Here is a 23,650-nt window from a genome sequence, read left to right on the forward strand (position 1 = left end):
CTATATGTTTGCACATTGTCTATGTTGTTGAGGAAGCTAAAGTACAAGATTATTTTGCCAAAAGTTTTACTTAGTGTCAGACTGCTCAGTGATGGGTGAAATAAAAAGATTAAAAGTGGTCTGTTGACAGTAAAATGTTCTGGACTTTCTGGCAGATAGTACTGGTGAGCCTATTTGTGCATGAGCAGGCATATGGGTGCATGTCAGTCTGTGCATGAGCACATTATGACACGCTGCTGAATCTGTGTATATTTTAACAAGTGTGTTATGTGTATATTGTGTTATGATACACAATTAAACCAAATCACTCTGTTGTAAACTATACACATGAGATTATTTGCTGATTGCATGCAAAGGAATTGATTTAATCTCTGACTCAAAAACACTCAAAGCAGAACACATTCAAGATCAGTTCAAAGACTATAGACACTTTTAATAAACCCTTGTTTGTTGCTGACCAGATTCTGCTTTCTAAATTAGCATTTAATAGGAGATGTATTTTTGCACCTGACAATTGTCAATCCAATATTCACTCTCCTTTTAACTTTTGTTTCGTCTCAACCATTATAAATATCTGTCTCTTTATCTGCTAAGTGGTCCTTGTTTACCACAGCTAGCTGCTAACTTTTTCTGTCTGCCAATTGATGCTCGGCAGGTGGTGTACAGTGGGCTTTTAGAGCTTTTTTGCTGAAAACAGCTGCCTGCCGCACCTGGAAACGACACAGATGAGAGTGCTGAGAACCAAGACAGTAAAGTAGTGGGCTGGAAAACCAAAGCAACGAGCTGAAAGTTGCTAAGCTCAATAAAGTGGAGAGGGAATGCGAGGTCAGGTGATAATTCTTTGTGGTTTGTCACTGTGAGCAACACATTTCACATTCAGTACAATCATGTGATCCATTGTTGAAATACAAATATATATTATAGTCCCTGTACCAGCAGCCCATTTAACCAATGATAACTAGAGGACTAAATGAAAGCACAGACACCAGCAGGAACCAGAGAAGCATAATTTTGTGTAGCTCAAACTGTAAGATATAAGCAATATACATTATTTTTTAACAGAAACTCATGTACCACTTGGAACACTTGTTGTTTCATGAATGTTGTAAGTAGCCAATCAACACAAGTTTTGGGACTTGGGACAGTTTAGAAAATTTGGAACAGTAGGTGTGAAGAGTGAAACCTCACATAATTCATTTTACACATCTAGAGTTTTGAAGTGTGAAACTGCTAAGGTGTTTAGTGTGAACTGCATGTTGACTATGAGACATGTATCCATGGCAACCTAGTTATCTACTATCCAAGCTGTTGCACATCTTTAGCAAAACTTTCACCAAAATGATTATTAACAGTTCTTTAGAAGAAGGTCTATTTCCCTCTATTTTTAAACATGCTGTGGTGCAACCACTTTTAAAGAAACCGAACCTGGATCCCACTGTTCTTAATAATTTTAGGCCAATTTCTAAACTTCCATTCTTAAGCAAAATTTTAGAAAAAGTGGTTTCAAACCAACTTTTAAGTTTTTTGACTCAAAATGACATCTTTGAGAAATTTCAGTCAGGTTTTAGAACATTACATAGCACAGAAACAGCCCTCCTCAAGGTAACCAATGACATTCTTTTAACAATGGACAGGGGAGAGAGTTTTAATTCTTTTAGACTTAAGTGCAGCTTTCGACACAGTAGATCACACAATTTTAATTGATCATCTTAAAACTTGGGTGGGCATCAAGGACACTGCACTTGATTGGTTTTATTCTTACCTTTTAGAAAGAACCTTTGCGGTCACTACAGGTAACTACACCTCCTCCACATCCAACATTACCTGTGGTGTACCGCAAGGTTCTATTTTAGGTCCAATTTTATTTTCTATCTATATGCTCCCACTTGGCCAAATCATCCAACAACACAACGTTTCTTTCCATTGTTACGCAGACGACACACAGATATACCTTCCCCTGAGATCCGGTGACCCAAGAAGCCTAGCTGCTGCTGTAGACTGTCTCCATGATGTCAACTGTTGGATGGCACAAAATTTCCTTCAACTTAACAACTCCAAAACAGAAATAATACTGTTCAATCCCCCAAATACAAAAAATCCCATCAGTCTTGGTCCCCTGTCTGCGAACATCAAACCCACTGCCAGAAATCTTGGAGTCCTGTTTGACCCAGAATTATGTTTCATTCCTCATATCACAAAAACTTTCCAGTCCTGTTATCTACAATTAAGAACAATCTCCAAACTCAAGCCAATGCTCACCCACTCTGACTTGGAAAAAATCATTCATGCCTTAATTTTTTCCCGTTTAGATTATTGCAACTCTCTCCTTTCCGGTTTACCTCAAAAATGTCTCTCTCGCCTCCAACTAGTTCAGAATGCAGCAGCTAGGCTTCTTACTGGTTTTAACAGACGACATCACATCACCCCAATCCTCGCTTCTCTTCACTGGCTCCCTGTTCATTTTAGAATTGATTTTAAGATTTTACTGATCACTTTTAAAGCATGTCTGGGTCTAGCTCCAAGCTATATAACGGACATGTTGACTCCGTATCAGCCGGCCCGCAGCCTTAGATCCTCGGGTGGGGCCTTTCTGGTTGTTCCAAAGTCAAGGCTGAAATCTAGAGGGGAACGTGCTTTTGCTATCAGGTCCCCCCAGCTACTAAAAACTCATTTCTACAGACTACCTTTTATGTGATGTCGTCTGCCCTTTTCTTTTTTTCCCCTTTTTTTTCTTTTTTTTGCATATTACTACTGTCTTTTATTTAATCTTATTTTTACTTTGTCTTATGTGTTCTAAATATTTTTATATATTTTATATGCCAGTCTTGTTACCTCTCTCTGTGTTGTGTATCTTGCTTTGTATTTTACTGCTTCTTGCCTGTCTGTCAAAGCACTTTGTGAAACTTTGTTTTTTTTAAAGGTGCTATATAAATAAAGTTTATTATTATTATTATTATAAAAGGCCTGATGATTACAAACCCGGAAGTCATATCTGTCCTACACACTGTGTTAGGTAAATATTGTGTATGGCAGCGTATATGCTAAATAAACACTTGTTGGTATGTATTCAAACATGCTTTGTTATGTGCATGCACATAACAGGGAATATGTGGATAAGGAGATTTATCTGGGCACATCAAAGTTTGCCATAGACCCTGACTGTATGTTTGTACTGTATGTGTGTGTGTGCACATGTGTGTGCATGTGCATGACAAGCTACAGGGAGTGCAGGCAACACCATCAGTGATTTAACAGGAGAGGGTTTCTGAGTCAACAAACCCGAGGGGTCTGAGTCAACTTATGACTGATGGGTGGCATTTGTGTGTGTGTGTGTGTGTGTAGGTGTGTGTGTGTGTGTGTGTGTGTGTGTGTGTGTGTGTGTGTGTGTGTGTGTAATCAAAGTGATGTCATGTGTGAAAAAGCCACATGTCTGTATCGAACATGAAAATGTGAAAGGGCAAAGGATGATGCTGATGATTATGGTGTAGAAGTGGATGTGTTAAATCACCATCAGAATTTCTCATTTATCAGACATAAGATGTACACCATCTACTGCAAACCCTATAACCCTAATCCTAGTTGTATGAATAAAAACTTTAATTCTATACAAATCACAGACCACATACACTTTAAAGGTTCAGCTCATGATTGTGATTTGCTGCTCTCTAAGTTCAAACTAAATAACTTACTCACGCCTGTCCTCATCTACAGTACGGGAAATTTGTATTATGCAACAAACAAGATTGTCATGTCTTTTTGCAGGTCATCATGTAAAAGGACAGTACAAAAGAAGAAGAGGGATAAAAACAGTGAGACCCCAAAAGGCAAAGGAGAAGGAGGGGAGAGTAGAGGAACTATCCCCTGAAGCACTCGGCTCAGATTTAGACAAACCGAGGAGTCAGACTGCCAACGCTACTTACCAAACTGATTCAAATTCACTGGCTGCTGCCTACTTCAATATGCTGTGCAGATCAAGCATTCATAAACATTTCAAGTTGAGAAAATTCAAAACTTATACTCAGTGGCGGCCGGTCAATGCGGGGCGCTGGGGCGCCGCCCCCAACAAATATCTGGCCAAAATCTACTTATTAAACATAAATGAATTAGATAATGCTAAATAATTATGAAATAAATGGTATTAGTTAGCAAGATGGTCCTGTTAGCCTCTAAGCATCTGTCATCATTCATTATAAATCGATTCCAAATGGTATTTTATTAATTTCTATATGTACTTCCTGTATGCGGGGCGCCGGACTAATGGAAGTCAATGCAAGCCCTCAAACTTTTGACAAGCATGTGACCTGATGCTGCTCTCTCATTGGCCTGCGTCACGTTTCCCACGGGGCGCAGCTCAGTGCGCCTCGGACACGCCCACTTTTATTGGCAGCGAATTGTTGTTGTTTCATGTTTTTTAATCTACTGTGATTGGACAGTTCCGGCTGTCATTCACGCCTTCCCGTCAGCTGCTGTCACCCAAACTCCTGCCGACGGTAGGTTCAGGAGATGACGTTAAAGTGGAGCCGCTGAAATTAAAGAAGATTATTTTGTAATTTCTCTACAAAAACCTAATTTCACAAGACTTTAACTAGAAGAGAGAAAGAGGATAAAGCAGCAGCAGGTGATGGAGGAGCTGAGAGTATCTCTTGCTGCTGTTATGATAAACGGAGCTGGCTAGCTGGATGCAGTGTGAGTTATTCCTTTTATTGCTTTATCTGTTTGCTGTTTCAAAGTGTCAGCACCGAAACGTTGTGGACAACGACAGGGGAACGAGACCTAAAACATCTCTCTGAAAAAAATCAAACAGAAAGCTGCAGCCATCGAGACAATAGCATGGAGCTAAGTTGTTTTTAGCAGACTTAGCATTGCTGAGCTCTTTCTGCAGCTATTTCACCACATCTGGCCACATGTAGACCTCTGCTATGCCAAGCTCCAGAAGAGGAACATAGATTCAGTCAGTGGCTGCATCCAGCAGCTCCAACAGGACATATAAAAGATCAGGTAGTAGCTGCATTGCTGTTATTAATATTGTAAAGTGTTAAAAAAATACTTTATAAAAGACATAACTATGAAGTGTAAAAAACTAAAATGCATAAATGCAGGATAAGAAATGATGGAAGTATTTTTGACTATTACAGTTGATTTGGGTACATTTCATTATTAAAATAAGTTAAATAAATTATGCCTAATCACAGCAGTGTATAGTGCTTAATGCGCCATCTATTGTCATGTTTAGGTATTGCAACAACTAACAGATTACAGTGAAATCAGGACTGAAGACACAATAACTAAAATATAGGTGGTGTCTCTTTTTAAGCATATTACCTTATTGGTAACTCTGCTTTAACTGCTGGTATCTTTAAGTGATGTGAGTGAAATGGGCATTTTATCATGTCTGGTTATAATTTTTTATTCCTCTCTCTGTGGGTCAGAGATACCATACTGGGACAAACCAGGGGACATTATAGTGTGTTGTGTTGTTTTTAGATTAGTTTTTCTTTCTTATTTATATTTTTTTGCTGCGGTATGAAGTGGTGCTACGGCTTATTTGACACTAACCCTAGGACCACCAACCATCAAACTGCGCCCCCCCAAACATTTTTGTCACCAGCCGCCACTGCTTATACTCATGATCTAGGATTTACTGCAACACAGTAGTCTTGCCATCCGGATGATGACCAGAATCCACCCTTTAACATTTGACCTTAGTTTCCAGTACCAACACTCCAATCCTCTGTTATTTAATCTTTCAAAAAGAAATATTGGTCATGAAAAGAAAGCAGATTAAATAACTCGTATCAGGACGTGTGTTTTTATTTGGGACAAGTTATTGTAATTCATAGTAATCTGCCTACAGTCAGGAACAAATGGACAAGAGGGCTTTTTTTCTGAATTATGTCACATCTCTTTTCAGTTGCTACACAACTGAAAAGAGCTCTATTGTTCAAAATACTCCACAGGCTGTTTCTGATGTTGTGACAACTGAACAATGGCAAAAACGGCCTTCCCTTCTGCACTCTTGTGTCCAATTGCATCCGTCAAAACATTTTGAGTGAGAAATGAAATGTAATTTAAAAAGACATCAATTCTTGCATTGCCCTTTTTTTTTTGTGAATGGCACTAAAGTTAGTGGGATTGTGCGGTCAGATAAGAAGATTCAACTTTAAACAACTGTGTAACTTTATTAGGTAATACTGGGACTTTGGAAGAGGTGAAAAACAAAAAATGCACAGTTGCCAAGGCATCTCATGCAATCACTGCTGGCTCTTCAAAATCCTGAGGTGGATCAAATTACATTTAATATCACTCATTTCATACCAGAAAAAGGACCCACAAACTACTGTATGTGGCCCCATACTTGCACTAAAAAGTGTGTTTTTAATAAAACTGTGACTCTGGTAATTGAGATGAGATTTCAGTATTTACAAACCTCACATTTGGTTGTCTCTGTCAGATTTTTTTTCTTTGAATCATTTTGGGAATGATTTGTATTGCTTCTTTGTGGTGGGGAGTGACTTAATTGTCACAGTTATAATAATAGTCAGAAGATTGGGCAATGATTGGTTAACAAAACCAGCCTGTCTGATTCAAATGAGAAACAACTGACGAATTGAGACTTTTCAGGGTTGTCAGTTTATATTACGTTCAAGATTTTTGGCAATTGCTTAGAGATGACACCAGATCAAGTGTACTTACTGTACAATGTTTTGACTATGACTTTTAATCATAACCCAAGAGAGAACTTTTTAAACCCCAGTTTTGAGAGTTAATGTTTTCTTACATCATGCTAGTAAAACCACAACCACCACAAAATACTGTAGGACATCATTTTTAGTAGGTTTAAGAAGATGTATATCAGATTAAATGTAAGTGATTTAGTGTTACATTTTGAACTCAGGGTAAAACGTACAAAAGGACCACAGAGACAGTCTTTGATGGTTAAAAAAAAAAAAAAAAAAAGCATTGTTGGGATTCCTTGCCTGACTATGACCTCCTCGTTACAGTGTGAATTATGACTGTCGTGTGACAGAAGAAAATATGGAGGTAGTGGGAAATTGTTATAATGATTGTCATAAAACATGGTGGTTGAGTGTACAGAATGTGAACTTTGACATGGGAGACCAATGTTCAAATCTGATTTACATTTAACCATGACTGCAATGTCTTAAACAAGTACGTTTTTTGGCTTTTTGGCTTTATTTGATAGCAGACACTGCAGTTATGTGTTATGTACCCTAACCATTCAGCTATTAGGACTCTCAGTAGCTAATCTTTTAAACTATAATTTCAGCTATTTTAGGAAACTGTTTAGCCTTGTTATAGTGTATATGTTCATGTCCTTTTCTTTTTATTTTTTAAAGATTTACGTCTTCAGTAGGAATCAATAAACTTGGGGCTCAGAGCCACAGACAATGTAAAGATGTCAAAATAGGGACAAAATAAATACTAGTTTTGATAACAATTTCATCCTGTCTGTACGAAAACAGAAGACACTCATAATGTAAGGCAATGACAAACAACCTATTTTTTCATTTTCTTTGGAGGACATGTTGCAATACCACAACACACACACACACACACACACACACACACACACACACACACACACACACACACACACACACACACACACGCACACACACACACGCACACACACACACACACACACACACACACACGCACACATAGGAGGCACATTCCATTGTGTTGCGATTATCGGTCAGAAACAGGTGTGCTTTCAACCTAAATCATCAGAAAGAGATGGAAAAGAGGGATGACCTACATATGCTTAATGATAGCAAAAGCATGACCTCACCCCAACCACTCCCTCTATTTCTTTGCTCTTCTTCTCTTTCTCCCTCCTTCTTCACTGCATCTCCATTTCTCTTTTCTCTCCCCTGCTCTGTTGTTTCCCCTGTCCCGCCCCTCGTTCTATTTGCCTCTTCTCACCTCCTCACCCTCACTCATTACCACCATTTCCACCCAACGGACTGACTCAGCATTTTCTTCAACGACGTCCCCCTCACTCATCTATTTCTTTCTCAGTCCATCAAACTCTCTTGACAGTGAAGAAGTCACCCATCTGAGACAATGTGTACTGCTCCCCCTATCAATATTTGAAGTTTGCTTAGTTGGCATGTCCATATACTTTTGTATATTATTATTAGTATTGCCAAAGCATATTAAGCATATTTAAATTGCAAGAGGACAGCAAATGATTTGCATATTGCTACATACAGACATATATTATAGTGAATAAAAACAAATATTTGCTTAATTAAAACACTTCCTGTAGTGTAACAGGAAGTGTTGCTCTGTCTACAGCCCCTGTTTTCTTTGGATTGTCAGTATTGTCCGTGCTCTCCAGTTTCAATGGTTGGTTTCAATGCCGTCCTCATGGTGTCCAAATAATCTGCTACTTTGTCAGTTAAGTGATACATTATATTAATTTTCTTGGTCCACGTTGTGATAGGACTTTGCTGTGGCCGTGCACTGTTTGAAGTGCTGATGTTCCTGACCAGTTGGCTGAGAGCCCAGCTAGAGATGTATTACTCTAAAAACGTTCTGAGAGTGTTACATGCAATGTTCTAATAATGTTTTCAGCAGTAAGTTTTCTTTGGGTTCCCAAATTTTTCTCAGATAAAGTTCTCTGAAAAAATATTCTTAAAATGTTTAATCATAACATTGTTATTACTTTATAGACTAACATTCTTTAAATGTTTTCAGCGGGAAGTTTACAATTTTTTCTCTGAAACATTGTAAAGATGTTTGGTGATAACCTTCTTAAAATGATTAATGATATTATTGTTAGAACATTATACCCTAACATTCTGGGAATGTTCTAACAATGTTGTCATTAAACATTTTAAGAAGGTTATCCCCACTGTTCGTATGTTAGTGAATCAGAATTATTTTGACAGGCGGATGCCCACTATTTGCAATCAGCATACTGCCATGCCCCCATTTCTCTATATGAGGAAATAAGTTTGCCTAGAGGTGTATCATATCAAAGTGGTGAAGTTGCTATAAGAGAGACGGATGCCCCCAAAGCAAAAAAGCAAAAAGAATTTCACGACTGAAGAAACGAAAACAATAGTGACACTGGTAAAATAAACAAAAAACGTAGGTGGTAAATGTTGTGTCCCCTGAGATAGGACTGTGGCTCAGGTAAAAAAGAGATGGTTTGGTGTAAAAATAACAGACCTGAGGAAAAAGACGGAAAGGGGTGAAGGAGGCTTGCCACAATTATTGGTAAAAACATGCATACCATACGTAGGGTATTTCCAAGAAATTAAAGTGAAAGTGTTTATTTACGGCAAAGACTTATTTAGACCTAATTTATTTTGTATTTGTACTATGATATTTTCCATTGCCTGTTTTTTGTAATTAACAAGCACATTGCAATTAGAATAACATTTACATTTTCTTCAAATGAAAATAGTAATGCAAACAAAAATTGTAGAATTGTAGGTCCAGATGATATTGGAGTAGAGGATGATGTGCTGTCAACCTCTCCCTCCCAGCTCCCAGATGAGGTTGTCCAAAACCAGCTTGTTCTCCTGGATGCCATGAAGGACATAACGACAGGCATAAAATACATTAATGAAGCACTGAAACAATTATTGGATGTCCCCAATAATAAATATATAAAAATGTAGATATGCTCCAGATACAATATGGTAGCCTATATAGTTGCCATAGTAGCTTCAATTTCAGAACGTGTTAGTGTCCAACACTAAAACATGAAAGCCAGTTTCTGCAGTAAGTCAGTGTGAGCCTGAACTGCAGCTCTGCTGGTAGGTCCCACATATGGTTCTATGTCACGTGGCCTGCAGACTAGTTGAGGCTCTATTGCAGGTTGTTGAGGAATGCCATGAGCCATCGCAATATTGTGAAGGACACTGCATGCCAGAATAATCCTGCACACTAAGGGGGATCTCAGGGGTATAAAGAAGCAGCAATTCCATGGAACCCCTTCTTCATGTTACTCTGATGTTGCTCATCATAAGGGAATTTAATATGGTTGGGTATTAGACGTATGATGCCATTTAAAACCTTTGGGATGGCATGGCTCAGAGAAGGTTGCAAAATCCCAGTCCGATCTGCCAAATCCCCTCTGAAATGCCCCTGCAGCCAGGAAACTGATGGTGGACAGGACTTGAACCTGAGAAGATATTGAGTGAGAGTGGTGTGTCTGATGACTTGGATGCTGTTCCAGGGAATTGCATAGCTGCAACAAAACTTGTCTTGGCAGTTGGGAATGGCTGTTAAGCCATCCGCGTTTCTATCCAACATTCCACAAATAGAAAATTAGAAAATAGACTACAACACCTCAATTATATATTGATCTGACAATGAAAAATACACTTTAGAAAATTGAATTCCATTTTCTAATTTTCTATTTTTCATTTTTTTAATATGGAAATTTAAACTGATACGCATTAGATGGACCAACTCCCTCCTTCATCGACAGATGTTTGGCTCTGAGCCACTGCATCTGACAAAAGAAACAGAGGATGGAGGGGGAGGAGTGGGGCCAGTCTAGTAAAAGATGTGACTGGGCCAGTCGTGTTTGATAATGCAAAATGAACGGATGGGCCACTCAGTAGCTATTTAAAAAAATATGAATATAATAATAATAATAATTATCTTAATATGAAATATAAAAGGGGTGATAGAGCCATTTCTAACTTTGCAAACATGTCTCAACATGGGACCGTATCTCCCTAACACACAGATAAATCACTCATGCTTCTCAGTCTCTTCCTTCATTCCCTATAGACTCCCTCATCTCAATAACTGTCTGTATTTCTCATGTTTCCCGCATCTGTGGATTCATATTCTCATTGGATCTTAGCTTCTCTTTGGCTATTCTCTTCTTTTCCTCCCCTCATCTCTTCCTCCTATGACTTTTCCCCACTCTCAGGCTCTGATCCTTTTTGTCCCTCTTTTGCTTCATCATCCCTTTCTTTTTTCAGATCTAGAGGCCCACTCTCCATCTTAGGCTGTCTCTCTTCATCTCTCTCCTCCCTCCTCATATCAATATCTCTCAATCTTTCCTTCTCCCTGTAAACAGACTGACCCTTCAGTCTGCTGTTGCTTCTCCGCCTCCAGACTCTTCGCCATCTCTCTCTCACCCTCTCTCTCTCTCTTTCTCTCCTGTGGGTAAACATGACCCATGCTTCGATCATCCTCTTGTCATTTTGTCATTATTATGCCCCCTGAACCTCTCTCCATCTCTCTTCATGTCCCTTCTCTTCTCTCCTTCACTCTGCCTCTCTCTTTCTCATCCCTTGGTTCATTTTACTGTCCTCTTCTCATCTCTCCAGTGATGACAAATACTTCCATCACTCTTCTGCCATATCTCAAGAGCACCGCCTCTCCTTCTCACTTTTTCAGTCTCTTGTGTTATCTCTCTTTTTACTTAAAGATGTCTCCTTCCAAACATTCATCCCTTCTCTCTGTCCTTTTATATCTCTTCGACAGATGGACACATCTACTTTACAAAGGCAAATATATATGGACATCTAGTCCCCTCATAAACGCCTTCCAAAGGTCAACTGAAAATAAGATGAGGTGTCATCAGGCTGAGTCAGACTAAACATCAAGGTATTTTCCGAAATTACAGTCTTTTAAGCTAAGAAAAACTGACTGTGGAGGCAAAAAGGAGGACATTTACTCTAAAAAGACAGAAGGTTTGGAAAATACCAACTTGGTTTGACTGTCTCTGATGGATGAGGCCTCATATTAGCTTCAGCTGAACTTTAAAATGCATTTTTGCACAAAAAGAGGACCTTTTGTGCCACATCACTTACACTGTAGACATACAGTATGGGGATCTAATCATGCACAGTTTATAGAGTAGGAATGATTACAGCAAACTAATAATTCTTTCCATATGAACATGTGAGTAATGTTTTGAGAAATGTCAACTTATTCTTTAATATGTTGCTTAACAGCCTCCATGCTTTCTTGAAACCTGGCAGCAGAAATGAGGTCAGGCACTGATGTTGGTCGATAAGTCCTGACTTTTATTAATTGTTCCGATTGATCACAAAGTTGGAAGGACACTACTTACTAAAATATCAGTGTGTGCTGTAGCTTTAAAGATTCCCTCCAAACTTGTACTTGTAATATTTAAATTGTATCTTTCCACAAACACTTTTCAGAATTTAGCATTTTAAGGATTAAAAAAAATTAAAATTGCATTTTCTCCAGCTGTGTCATTAAAAATCCAAAATCTATGAATATGCAGATTTTTCTCAATTTTAACTGCTGGACACAAGATTTATCCTATTTCACTAAAAAGTCCATCATCTGTGCATGTGCAATAGAAGCTTTAAGTGTCCACATCACAGTTCTATAAGTTGTATACTGGCTCCAGACTATTTGTGGTGTCACAAATCCTGCTCATTGGCCTGCCCGCTAAACTCAGATTTCCAATGAGCACAGATAAACTTTCCCCCTTCAGGAGATGAATGTGAAAGCAGCCTTGTAGTGTCAAACTCTGCACATACATCATTCTGCACAGTGAAGCTCAAACATCAAACTAAAGTGGAATAGAAAATGCATTTTGATTGGAGGGGGCTTTAACAATTCCCTTAATTAAAAATAAAGGGTCCAAACCATGAATAACAATCCCAGAACTAAAGTACAAAAGGGTATTTGGGCAAGGACCATCCAAATACAGTAGTGTGTCTTTCTGTTTTTATTGTAACTGCCCTTTCTCTCTCTCTCCCCCATCCAGCTTTGTTAGCTTTTTTATGAGACAGGATCCCTTAAGTTTCTCTCCTTCTCAAGGACTCTCTCAGTCTATCTTTCCAGAAGCACCACCATTCTCGCTCCTTTCATGACTCCTTTTTATACCCAGACTTTTTATCCTCTTCACCTAGAATGAGACCCTCAAGTTTTGATTAGAGTCTCGCAATTAATTTCTTTCTCTCATCAATATGTCTGCCTGTTTCCTCTGATTTCTTTACCGTCTCAAGGGTTTTTCTCAGTTCTACACCTGTTCAGCAGTATGTCTCCCTTTCTTTTGCTTGTGCTTTCTCTCCTTTTAACCTTCCAATATGATTTTTAAAAATGTGCTCATTTTGTCATCAGCCAGTCTGTTTCTTGTTTGTCACACCTCAAACACTTCTCCTATTGCTGTGCCTACATTCTCCATCCCCTATTCCTACAATCATTCGTTCCATCACACATCACTCCTCCCTCCTTCACTGACCATTGCACCATTCTTACATTATTCATCCCTGCTCTGTGTCCTATTCCCTCTGCTCTCACCAGCCTAAACCCTGTCATGATGAGTTATAGAGGGAATATCTGGGCATATTGGTTATACATGTTTCAAACCGTTTTCAAGTGTATTAACATATTGTAGCACCAACGATTTTAAATTTTAAACATTTTGTCATACATGGGATTGTTTTTAAATTAATATGTTGGTTTTTTTTGTGTTGATCTACTGACAGTATTTGAACCTGTCTGGCTTTTTGGTGAGACATGTATCCTGTTTTGAGGTAAGATTAAAATATAAACTGTATTTTGCAATAAGGAACTAGTTTACTGAATAGAATGCCTAAAATATTCTTATATTAGATTACTTTGAATGTTTACATATTTTTCTTTATGCAGTTTCTCCTGTATGTTTAATTTATATCGTTAAAATGGAGCCTGTCTTCCATAAGAAATGAGCCTCAGTGCCTTAAGTGTTACAAGTTTCCTTAATAATAATTAGTGTCACAAATTTCCGGGTATTACTGTACAAATCTCCTGGAGTGAAATTCCCTAGATGGTGTAGTTAGCCAGTAATCTCATTGTACTCCCTTCCTTCCTTTGCTACACTTTCATTAATGTTCAAACTCAGAGGAGCCACATGGATTTGGTTTTTATTCAGTTTAAGCAACAAAGGGTAAAGTTGATCATTGCTAGTTAGTGAAAACAGAAGGATTTGTGTTTCTAAAGTGCCTAAAAATTGGATCATGATTGCACCCAGTGATCCTGAGAGTCCCACCAACTATGTGGTATTTTTTGACCTAATTTATGTCATACCAGAGTCACTTTCCTTAACAAAGGAAGTCTGGGACAATAAAAAGCAAACCCTGAAAAAGACTGCATCCTACTTAGTGGTTTTGCCACCATCAGTAGGGAACATATGCAGGCCATACTTGTAGCTTTCATGAAGTCTCATACACGGTGACTGACATCATTGTAACATCTGCAGTGTGAGCTGAAGTACAGTTGACTGATGCGGTACGTGTGTGTGTGTTTGAGTGTGTGTCTATGTAGGTTGAGGTGTCAGATGTGGGAAGGTTTTGCTGTATTTCTCCCAAATCAACCACACTGCTCTGATGCTGTCCCACTAACCGGGAGTAATTTAGCATTTTGCTGCAGTTGTTTTTTGGGCTTTTTTTTTTTTTGGCCCTGAATCAAAGCGAGTCTCTGCAACAAAAAGCCTGATGTTGCTCTTGAGTGCTAAACCGAAAAACAGATGAGAGTGTTGGAGCCAAATTCTGTCAGTTGAGGCATAAGGACAGGAAGAGAGGATCAGCACAGTGTGTCCATGTGATAGGCTACAATTGTCCCATTAGCCTAGTTATTTAGCTATCTGTACCTCATCAAACCCCACCTCCCTAAACACTTCCTGTCACCAAAGACGGGCTGAATGTTAACTCTACCAGGGAACAGTGTTGGTTTGTTACTGTGAATTTGCACAAGTGTATGTGTGTGTTTGTCTACATTGGTGAGAAAACATTTGCGAAAATGTAGAGGTTTGTGTATACAGACACGCCGGTCAAAATGCACTGTTCCCTACCTGAAACCTTGTCCCCTACGGGGGTAATTTTGACCATATGGTACACAACATGTCACATACTTAAACTGCAGACATTGCACCACACTAAACACACACATACAAAAAAACACAACATGTTCTGGTGAAACTCCCCCAAGGATTCGGGATCAGAGTAAGATCTACATTTAGATACAAGGGCAGAGTAACGACATGCAGAGATTGAGAGAGGCTTAGAGTCAGTCAGTCAGTGTGTGTGTGTGTGTGTGTGTGTGTGTGTGTGTGTGTGTGCGTGCGTGTGTGTGTGTGTGTGTGCGTGTGTGTGTGTGTGTGTGTGTGTGTGTGTGTGTGTGTGTGCGTAGTGAAAGTTCCCCAGCAGAGACAACATTTCATCCCCCGGAGCCTATCTCACACGATAACAATTCGGGCCACTGCTGCTGAAAACGCAGCACACACACACACAGTATAATCCCATAATATATACAGACACACAAATCTTTCTCTGCCGCACTGACATTTATGATAAAAATTCAGATACAGTTACACATGCAAATACATTTTCTTGTTCTCTGTACTGTGCCCAAATAAAGACATGTATACTGCACACACACACACACACACACACACACACACACACACACACACACACACACACACACACACACACACACAAACACACACACACACACACACACACACACACACACACACACACACACACACACACACACACCCACACACAGATCCAATTGGCACTAATAGCAACATAAACACCTCTACCCTGCTCTCTAAAAGCCTCATTCATTGACAAACCTGACACAGACTCACTCTCTTGCTCCCCATTACACACACACATGTTCTATACTTGGCAATGTAATAGTGCTGTAATGGTGAGTAATTGCGGCTTTGCCACAGTAATCTACTGAGGTAGGTGAGAACAGAGCAGAGCGGCAGACAAGTGACAACCACAGTAATTTTCTCCCGCTTTCATTTGTTACTGGATAAGTATATGATGAACCAAAAGGAGAAACAGATTGATGGATGGCTAGATAGACTACATGGACTGATGGATAATAATTGATCAATTCTTGAACTGATCAATCAAGAAAGTTACTAGAAATGTACTAGTGGAGGGATATAAATGGTTTGTAGTGTTCTGCATCAACTTGTGAATTGAGTCTTCCCCTGTTGCCCACTTACTGCATCTGCATTTTAAAATTGTGCAGCATTTTAGTTCCCTGGTCATGTGGCCCTAGGCCTTTCAACTCCCTGCAGACAACGTTAGCTTTGATTTTGAGGAAATAATAAAAGGCATAAACTGAGATAGGAGGCTAAAGAGCACACACTGCGTTGGGCATGGACTGTAGATTATAATGGTATGTGACGGCTTTACCACAGAGGTCTGTTGTGGTTTTAACAAAACCTCAGCCAAACAGAGCGGCGCAGGGCAGATCCTATCATTTTCATGTATATAAAAAGATTTTTTTGTCTTTCTTTGCCACACTCTCACACCTAAATAAACTGCTAAGTTTGCAGGTCCCCTATTATTTCACAAATCTTCTCACAGTTACACTGTCAGTGATAAAATAGTCACAGGATATGCTCTCAAAGTGGAACAGTTAAGTACCTTAAAAGGGCAATTTCACCATTTGAGCATTCTTAGTTATGCGTTTCAAGTAGCCCGTGTGAATGTATGTGGAATCAATTTTTTTTTTCTTTAAATCAGGTTTTAGACACTTAAAGGAAGCCACTTATGGTAACTAACAGATATGTGTATTCACTTTAGAGAATTAATCTCATCCAGCTGTACAGAGTTAGATGAGAAGATCAATAGCACTCTAATGTATGTGTTCAGCAAGTATGGAGCTGCACCCAGGAGGCAAGACTTGAGGGGGAATATAGCCAGCTTGGTTCTCCCTAGAGCTGTATCGTTTTTTTTTTTTTCCTTAAAAAAAAGAAGAAGCAAGAAAGAAGCAACATCTCAAGTTACAGTGCAGGCTGCCAAATATGGTTAGTTACTAAAGCATTTTGGTATTGGTTCCTGTAAAGGCTAAATGGTGCAAAACCTGGAAACCTCACTGTGATATAAGGAGTACAAAAGTAATTGCACTGACTTTTGTTCATCACAAAAATAGCGACAGCACGCTGGTAAAACATAAAAATTGTTGTGTACAAATTAAACAAATAAGATATGATAAGAACTACTGAGCTGTAGAGATGTTGGTATGAGTACTTTTGAACAAAACTAGCTCTTTTCCCTGCTACTAGTTTTTATGTTAAGCTAGGCTAATTGCCTCCTCTGGCTTTACACTTTAACCACAGACATTGGGTTATATCGAGGCAATCATTCATGGAAAAAAAAAATCAAATAAGTATATTTCTCAAAATGTTGAGCTATTATTGATTGACTTAAATGTAAAAATATACAGAAATTAAATTACAATTTAGATGATGTAATTTGAGCAAACAGAGGGATTGGAGAAGATACTGAACAGAAGGCAGAAGGTTATAAGTCATTCAAAAACAAAGCAGAATTTGACTGATAGCGCAATTGTGGTGTGAGTGTGTGTGTGTGTGTGTGTGTGTGTGTGTGTCAGTATCAGTGTCTTTTATAATACAAACCTGAACACAGCAAACATTTTCTAGGCTTGATATTGTCAGTGAGTTAAATGGCAGTGAAAACTAATTACCAAGATGGGAAATAAACTCTCCACAACACAAATTCTGACACAGTTGGCTGACAATGTTCATTTGCATCTTCCCACGACTCCACAACTAAGTCACAAGGCAACAACAGTCCTTTAGCTATCAGTCTTTGTGTAACATGCTTGGTACAGGAGAGCTATTTCCAGTGTGTTTTAGCTGCCATGCAGTATTCCTATCTTGTCAAGCTGTATGTGTGTTTATGTGTGTCAAACAGAGTGTTATCAAAATGCTTTATGGATTGTCCTGAAACACTGACCTTTATAGAAAACCACTGATCTGTTCAAAACATGATACACTGTGAGCATGTTTGTGCACGAACATGTGTGCATGTACGCCTGTGCACACTTGCATGTTTGTGTGTTTATGTCTGCACATGGTGACATGTGTGTGTGTGACATGATGTACAGCCAGTAACATACCCCACCAGCCATCATTAACTTTGATGTACAGCCAAATGCTGTTATGTACAGTCGACTGAATGATTTACTGTTCAAAGATATAATGGAGTGGCTACTATAATGAACTTGCTGAGTGTTTGATGAACGGGTCTCTGCTGGAGGGAGAGAAGTAAATGCTCTGACCGTGATGGCAACGATTACAGTGTTGATGATGATGATGATGATGATGAACTTTGCAAGTGGAATATCTTGAGGCAGAGTAGGAGGAGGAAGAGAAGACAACAAGGAGGAGATGAAGAAAGCAGTTTCAGGAGACGGAGGAAGAGGAAACAGAGAGGAAGGGAGGCAAAGAGAGCAATTATAGGCTTCTGCTGTAGCAAACTTTGATGTTTTGACAGCCAGCCGCTGCTGGAGGGAGACACTGTAAGTGTTGATGATGATGACAATGATGATGAATGATGATGACACTGAGGATAGAGACGTTCACATGATCTTTAAAGTCATGTATTACTGAAGATGTGCAGCACCACAAGGTATCCTTGTGGTCACACTGGGACAACATCCACCCTTCCTTTGAGTCCTTAACTGTTCATCAGCTGACTTTCTGCTATGACCTTCCTGAATGAAAAGGAAATTCTCTTTCTGAGATCAAAAAGGAGTCAATGCTCACTAATACAATGCAGATAATCAGGAAGGGAAGGAAGAGGTGACAGGTGAGAATTTCAAGGAGAATCAAGAAAGGGAGAGGAAAGAATTGACATGAAGGGGGTGGATTAATGCAGAATACAGAATAAGAGGAAAGGGAATCAAGAAGACAGTTACTGGGAGGTTTTTTGTGGTGACTAGAGCTAAAAATAAAATGCACAGGGGAGGGATTCTGTTTTTAACCTGCAGATAATGAATACTGATGCAATAATATACTATGTTACAGACACACTACAAATTTACACACATAGAATACTTAATACACTTAAATAGTTCTTATGTATTTGTGTACTTACAATGGTATATCTTTGTTTTTGTTTTGAACTGAAAATATGTATAATATTTATATATGACATTAATGTATTATTAATAATACACAGCAATAACTCAGTGACAGAAATGAGCTAAAATCTCACTCTTAACCCTCATTCCCCTCTTTTCGCTCTCTCTCTCCCATAAACACACAGCTGACCAAACTCAGTCTGACTCTGCCCTCTAATGGTACATAACGTTAACTACAGTCTTGAGGAAATCCACTTCTTTCAATCCAGCATGAATTAAATGTATAGGATATGACAGAGATCATAGATAATAGGTCTGAAAACCTCACTATTAGTCTGGATGTAAGCACAGAATCACAAACAAAAGGGTCTCCCAGAGTTTGGGGGGAAATAACTTACATGAAACTATTGTATCTTTTATAGAGACAGAAATACAGCTTTTAAATAAAACATTTTATTGCATTGTGTTCTCCAAACTCTGTTGACATTTTTTCTTTCTAACAAACGCCAATAGAAGAGATCCTTCATTTATGAATGACAGAGGTAAACAACAGACTTCCCTTTCATGTGTGTAAAGAAGCATTATCATTGAGTCATTGAGTGTGTGCACTGTGCAGTCTAATAATGCACTGCAAGGTTTAGTCTTTGTTTAATTTCTGTCCATTTTAATAGTATATCAATGTCAATTTTGTATGACTTTATTCTGATTTCTCTTTAGCTTCAGTTTTAATTTACTCTTTACATCAATTTCAGTCATTGTTACATTAAAATAATTAAACAAAGCCTCAATGTGCAAGTAGGGACACTTTGGAAAGCCAGTGAGGTGTGGCTGGACATTTTTTACACACAGTCTGTGGGCCAGACCGTTTCATGATAAGGAAGAGCTCCTGAATGCACCCTGAACCACAAAAAGCACATTACAGTGCTATATAATTTTTGAAAAAAGTTGGACTAGTTCACATTTTTGGGATTTTTTTCTTAAATATTTGTTGCGCCCTCTTTGCAGCCACAGAATGGAAAGGTCCCACAGCAAGGCTGAAGCCAGGGTCTCCACAGAATCTTCTCCCAAGTCATCTGGCTTGAAGTTCCATGTGTGTTGGTGTGTGAATCCAAATCTTTGAGGGTATTTTGATGCCTCTCGACAGCTTTGGCGGTCTTCTCAAGGATTTCAGCATATCGTGGCTCAGTATCAGGGGTCAGTGGGCGCGACTCTGAGGGGTCATGGAACAGGTCATACAGCAGCGGTGGGTTGTGGTGCGTCACATGTTCTCCATGACACAGGCAGACCTTGGTGTCATAGCATCCACCGGCTCCAGGGGGAGAAAAGTTGGGGGTGAAAAAATGGATCTTGAAGATAGAGTCACCTGGATGGAAGCAAACACACGCACACAAACAGCAGAGAACACAGGTATAAAAAATGGCAAGAATACAGTATATCCTAAGACAGATGAAAGACTGCCTGTCTCTCCCTCTAGACATTACATCACCAGTAATAACAATACATGTGTTTTTATGACTTGACATTTGCGGGTAGCATTGCGAAGTGAACTTCACAAATGGTAGTAGTGACAAACTACTCAGTGCATGAAAATGTTTTAATGCAAGAGAGGAATTTGATCAAATATGTAAATAAGTTTTCCGTCTTTCTGATTGGTTTCTGCAGTAAAAAGGTCTAAAATGAATGAGCATTTTGCATATGTGTGGCAAGACATAGAAAAGAAATTCATATTTTCCAAATGTTACCTTTTAGACAAAAAAAATTCACAGAAAATGTAGTCATTTACATTTATTTAATGCAGCTCTTGCTTTCAACTTTGGTGTATTTTGCAACTTTGGTTTCTTGTCAAGAATCTGATCCAGGATTCAGTAAGGACTGGAATCGGTAAGCAGAACTATAAATCAGAATGGCTAAAATCTATCCATTAATCATTGTTAATTGCAATGGTCAGTTGCATTCACACATTTATCCATTTAGTATGTGAAGGGTTTGTATTTTTTCTTTTTCAATGTCATTTCATTTCAGAAAATGTTTCACAATTCAAGAAAGAGAAACAATACCGCAATGAAACCATACCTAGGAGACTCACAATAATGCTGTTTGCATATATAATTTCTTTCTTTGGGGGGTTTGGGTTGTTCTCTTAAGTACTACATTTTACCTTAATTCAGTTAATTTTAGTTAATGTTATATTTTAATGTTATTCTATTTGTAAATGCCTGACTGTAAAGTAGCCTACAGTTTGACTTCTGTTTTAAAGCCAAAATTACGTTATTAGATCAACATGTGGCTCTTTCTGCAGAACTAAGAGCTAAAGATAGAAAGAAATTCCACCAGATGATCTGATGTGTTTCTGTGTCTATGTGTGAACTTACTGCCAGGTGGGTGCCAGCGTACTGCGTTAAGATAGATGCCACAGTAGTGGAACATGAACTCATGCTCTGATCGCTCTACTTTCCCCTCCAATAGAGGCATGAGGTTGTGACCATCTAAATGTCTGGGAAAAGAAGAGGGGAAAAAAGTGTCAATTTGATGAGATTCAAAACTGCTTTACAATCAAGGGACAGAAATGTCATTACATGCAGAAAGATAGACACTTTTGACTTTTGGCCCTATAATAAAATATTGATTTTTTCTCATATCTTGCTTTTTGTTAACTTTTGGTCACGTTCATAGAAGGTCAGAGGGGACACGTGGCAATAACTGTTTAAATTAAAAGGGAAAAACATTAAAAAGGATGACTTAAACTTTTTTTTTAAATTAAATAAATATTACTGTTTAGATCGCAAAGTAGTTAAGCAAACTACCATATTAAGTAATTATCTTGGGAACAAAAGTTTTTTGTCAGAATCATTAGCAAGTAATAATAATATACAACAACACAAGTTTTTTTTGTCATAATGACAAAACATATTCAGAATCATATTTAGCCACATACTCTCTGACCTTCTGTATGTCACTTGCTTGTAACATGTGTAGTGTCTACATAGCATCCGTCTCTAAGTAAAGGATGTGGCTGGTTACAGATAATGAGGTTGTTCTGGTTCCAATATCTATAAAACAACTGAAATATAACGCTTGAGTCATTTACAGTGATTGTATGACTGTTTTTGTAACTCATGCTGTGTTTGAAGGGAACAACAAAACGGTGTTAAAATGTACCATTCAAACTTTTTTCAAAGCTTCTCAACCCATTCAAGAACGATTACGAAATACTCAGTGGGTGAGAGTACACACATGCACATAGAACCGCCATGTCAACAAGTCTTTACCTGTCTGGGTGGGTGTCCTGGGCCAAATATTTCACCGTAGGGTACAGGTCCATGAGACTTGTAGGTTCATCCACCACTCTTCCAGCTGCCAGTCTGCCAGGCCAACGGAAAATACCAGGAACCCTGATCCCTCCCTCCCAGCCCCCCATTGCCTTCCCACCTGAAAAAGCCATGTTAACTAAATTATAGACTAATAACTATAATTATGATTATGATTATGATTGCATTTAAAGTGATTGACAGTTTTAAAAAAAGAGCTTTACAATGATTACTACCTTTATAGATGCTGTTCCAGCCTCCTTTCTGGCCGATCTGTGTATCAGCATCCTCTAGGTGTCCACCGTGGTCTGATGTAAAGTACATCAGAGTATTGTTGGATAGGCCGAGTGAATCCACAGTCTCTGTCATTTTACCTAGAAAATATATTAAGATAGCAATAGAAACAGATTAGTTGGGTAATATATCCTGCGAGGGAGCTAAAACCTCCTAAACAGATGGAGAGTTTAGGAAGAACAAATCTAGCAGTTATAATATCTTAAAATTCACATCTACAGAACAATATACAATGTAGATGCAAATGCAGTTTGCACTCTGGTGAAATACTGCTGATGGCCAGTTCACAGAGCATGAGTTCATGCTCACTACTGTGGCATCATTAAACACGTTTAACAATGCATTACAGTAGTAACACTTTCACTTTACAAACCCCCACTCACCAATGAGCCAATCCACTTCTTCTATGTTGTCACCGTAGCGACCATGGCGACTTTTGCCAGCAAAGGCAGGAGTCTTGAAAAGTGGCGTGTGGATATGAGCCAATGAGAAGAAGAGGAGGAACGGTCGATCAGCATTCCTTGAGGAGGAGGGGTTAAATCAAATTAAAAGGTCTCTCATTAGCTAAGATTGTCAGTTTTAATGTTACCCATTTATGAAGGTTTGTTCTACGTTAAGTGATAAAAGATAAGGCTTATGATGTTCTCTGTTTGCTGTCAACAAATCCCACAGAAAGACCAACACTAACAGTTGATTGATCCTACTAACAAGTAAAAAGCACCAAATCAACCACACTATTGCAGTGAGTGACATCCTTCATTATTATGGACATGGGCACAGTAGATTATCTTTGATTCAATCCCACATAAACCATCTTGCAGCTGTAAAAACTCACCAGCATGACAAATGTGGATTAATCAGCTATGCTTGAAATAGTCCCTGACAAATGCTTTATTTATTCCTGTTTGAGTAACTTTTGCAAAACACTGCAATGCCAAAGCCTTATTCAGAAATTACTTACTATATGTTTTGACCCATTTTTTAAGATTTACATCTCCAGTAAAAAATTAATGGGTTTTGTGCTGTTGACTTTGGTCCATTTCACAGTCTTTCATGCTGTCTTTGGCTTGTGCAAGTCCAGGCAATCAGTGTGTCAACCATGGATGCACATGAAATATGAAACTGCTCTGTGCAGATGGTAAACAGCAGTTCCGGGACGTTTTTTATGC

The 23,650-nt window shown here is 38.7% G+C and overlaps 1 protein-coding gene across 2 annotated transcripts in view; it reads right to left on the minus strand.

Moving 5' to 3' along the window:
* arsh (arylsulfatase H) overlaps window positions 1–23,650 on the minus strand; it is a 208,697-nt gene that overhangs the window by 181,251 nt on the left and 3,796 nt on the right. The window contains exons 7-11 of one of the 2 annotated variants that reach the window (XR_009927057.1): window positions 22,865–23,001; window positions 22,424–22,561; window positions 22,149–22,308; window positions 21,252–21,373; window positions 19,723–20,242 (exon numbers count right to left, since the gene is read on the minus strand). Coding sequence is in view for 1 of the 2 variants with exons in the window: in XM_062432291.1 (XP_062288275.1) it covers window positions 19,857–20,242; window positions 21,252–21,373; window positions 22,149–22,308; window positions 22,424–22,561; window positions 22,865–23,001 (943 nt within the window). In the remaining variant the exon portion in view is untranslated. Of the gene's footprint in view, window positions 1–19,316; window positions 20,243–21,251; window positions 21,374–22,148; window positions 22,309–22,423; window positions 22,562–22,864; window positions 23,002–23,650 lie in introns of those variants that run through there. The other variant, XM_062432291.1, reaches the window with a different exon arrangement.

Source organism: Scomber scombrus, chromosome 13 (assembly GCF_963691925.1).
Source record: "Scomber scombrus chromosome 13, fScoSco1.1, whole genome shotgun sequence".
NCBI lineage: Eukaryota > Metazoa > Chordata > Actinopteri > Scombriformes > Scombridae > Scomber > Scomber scombrus.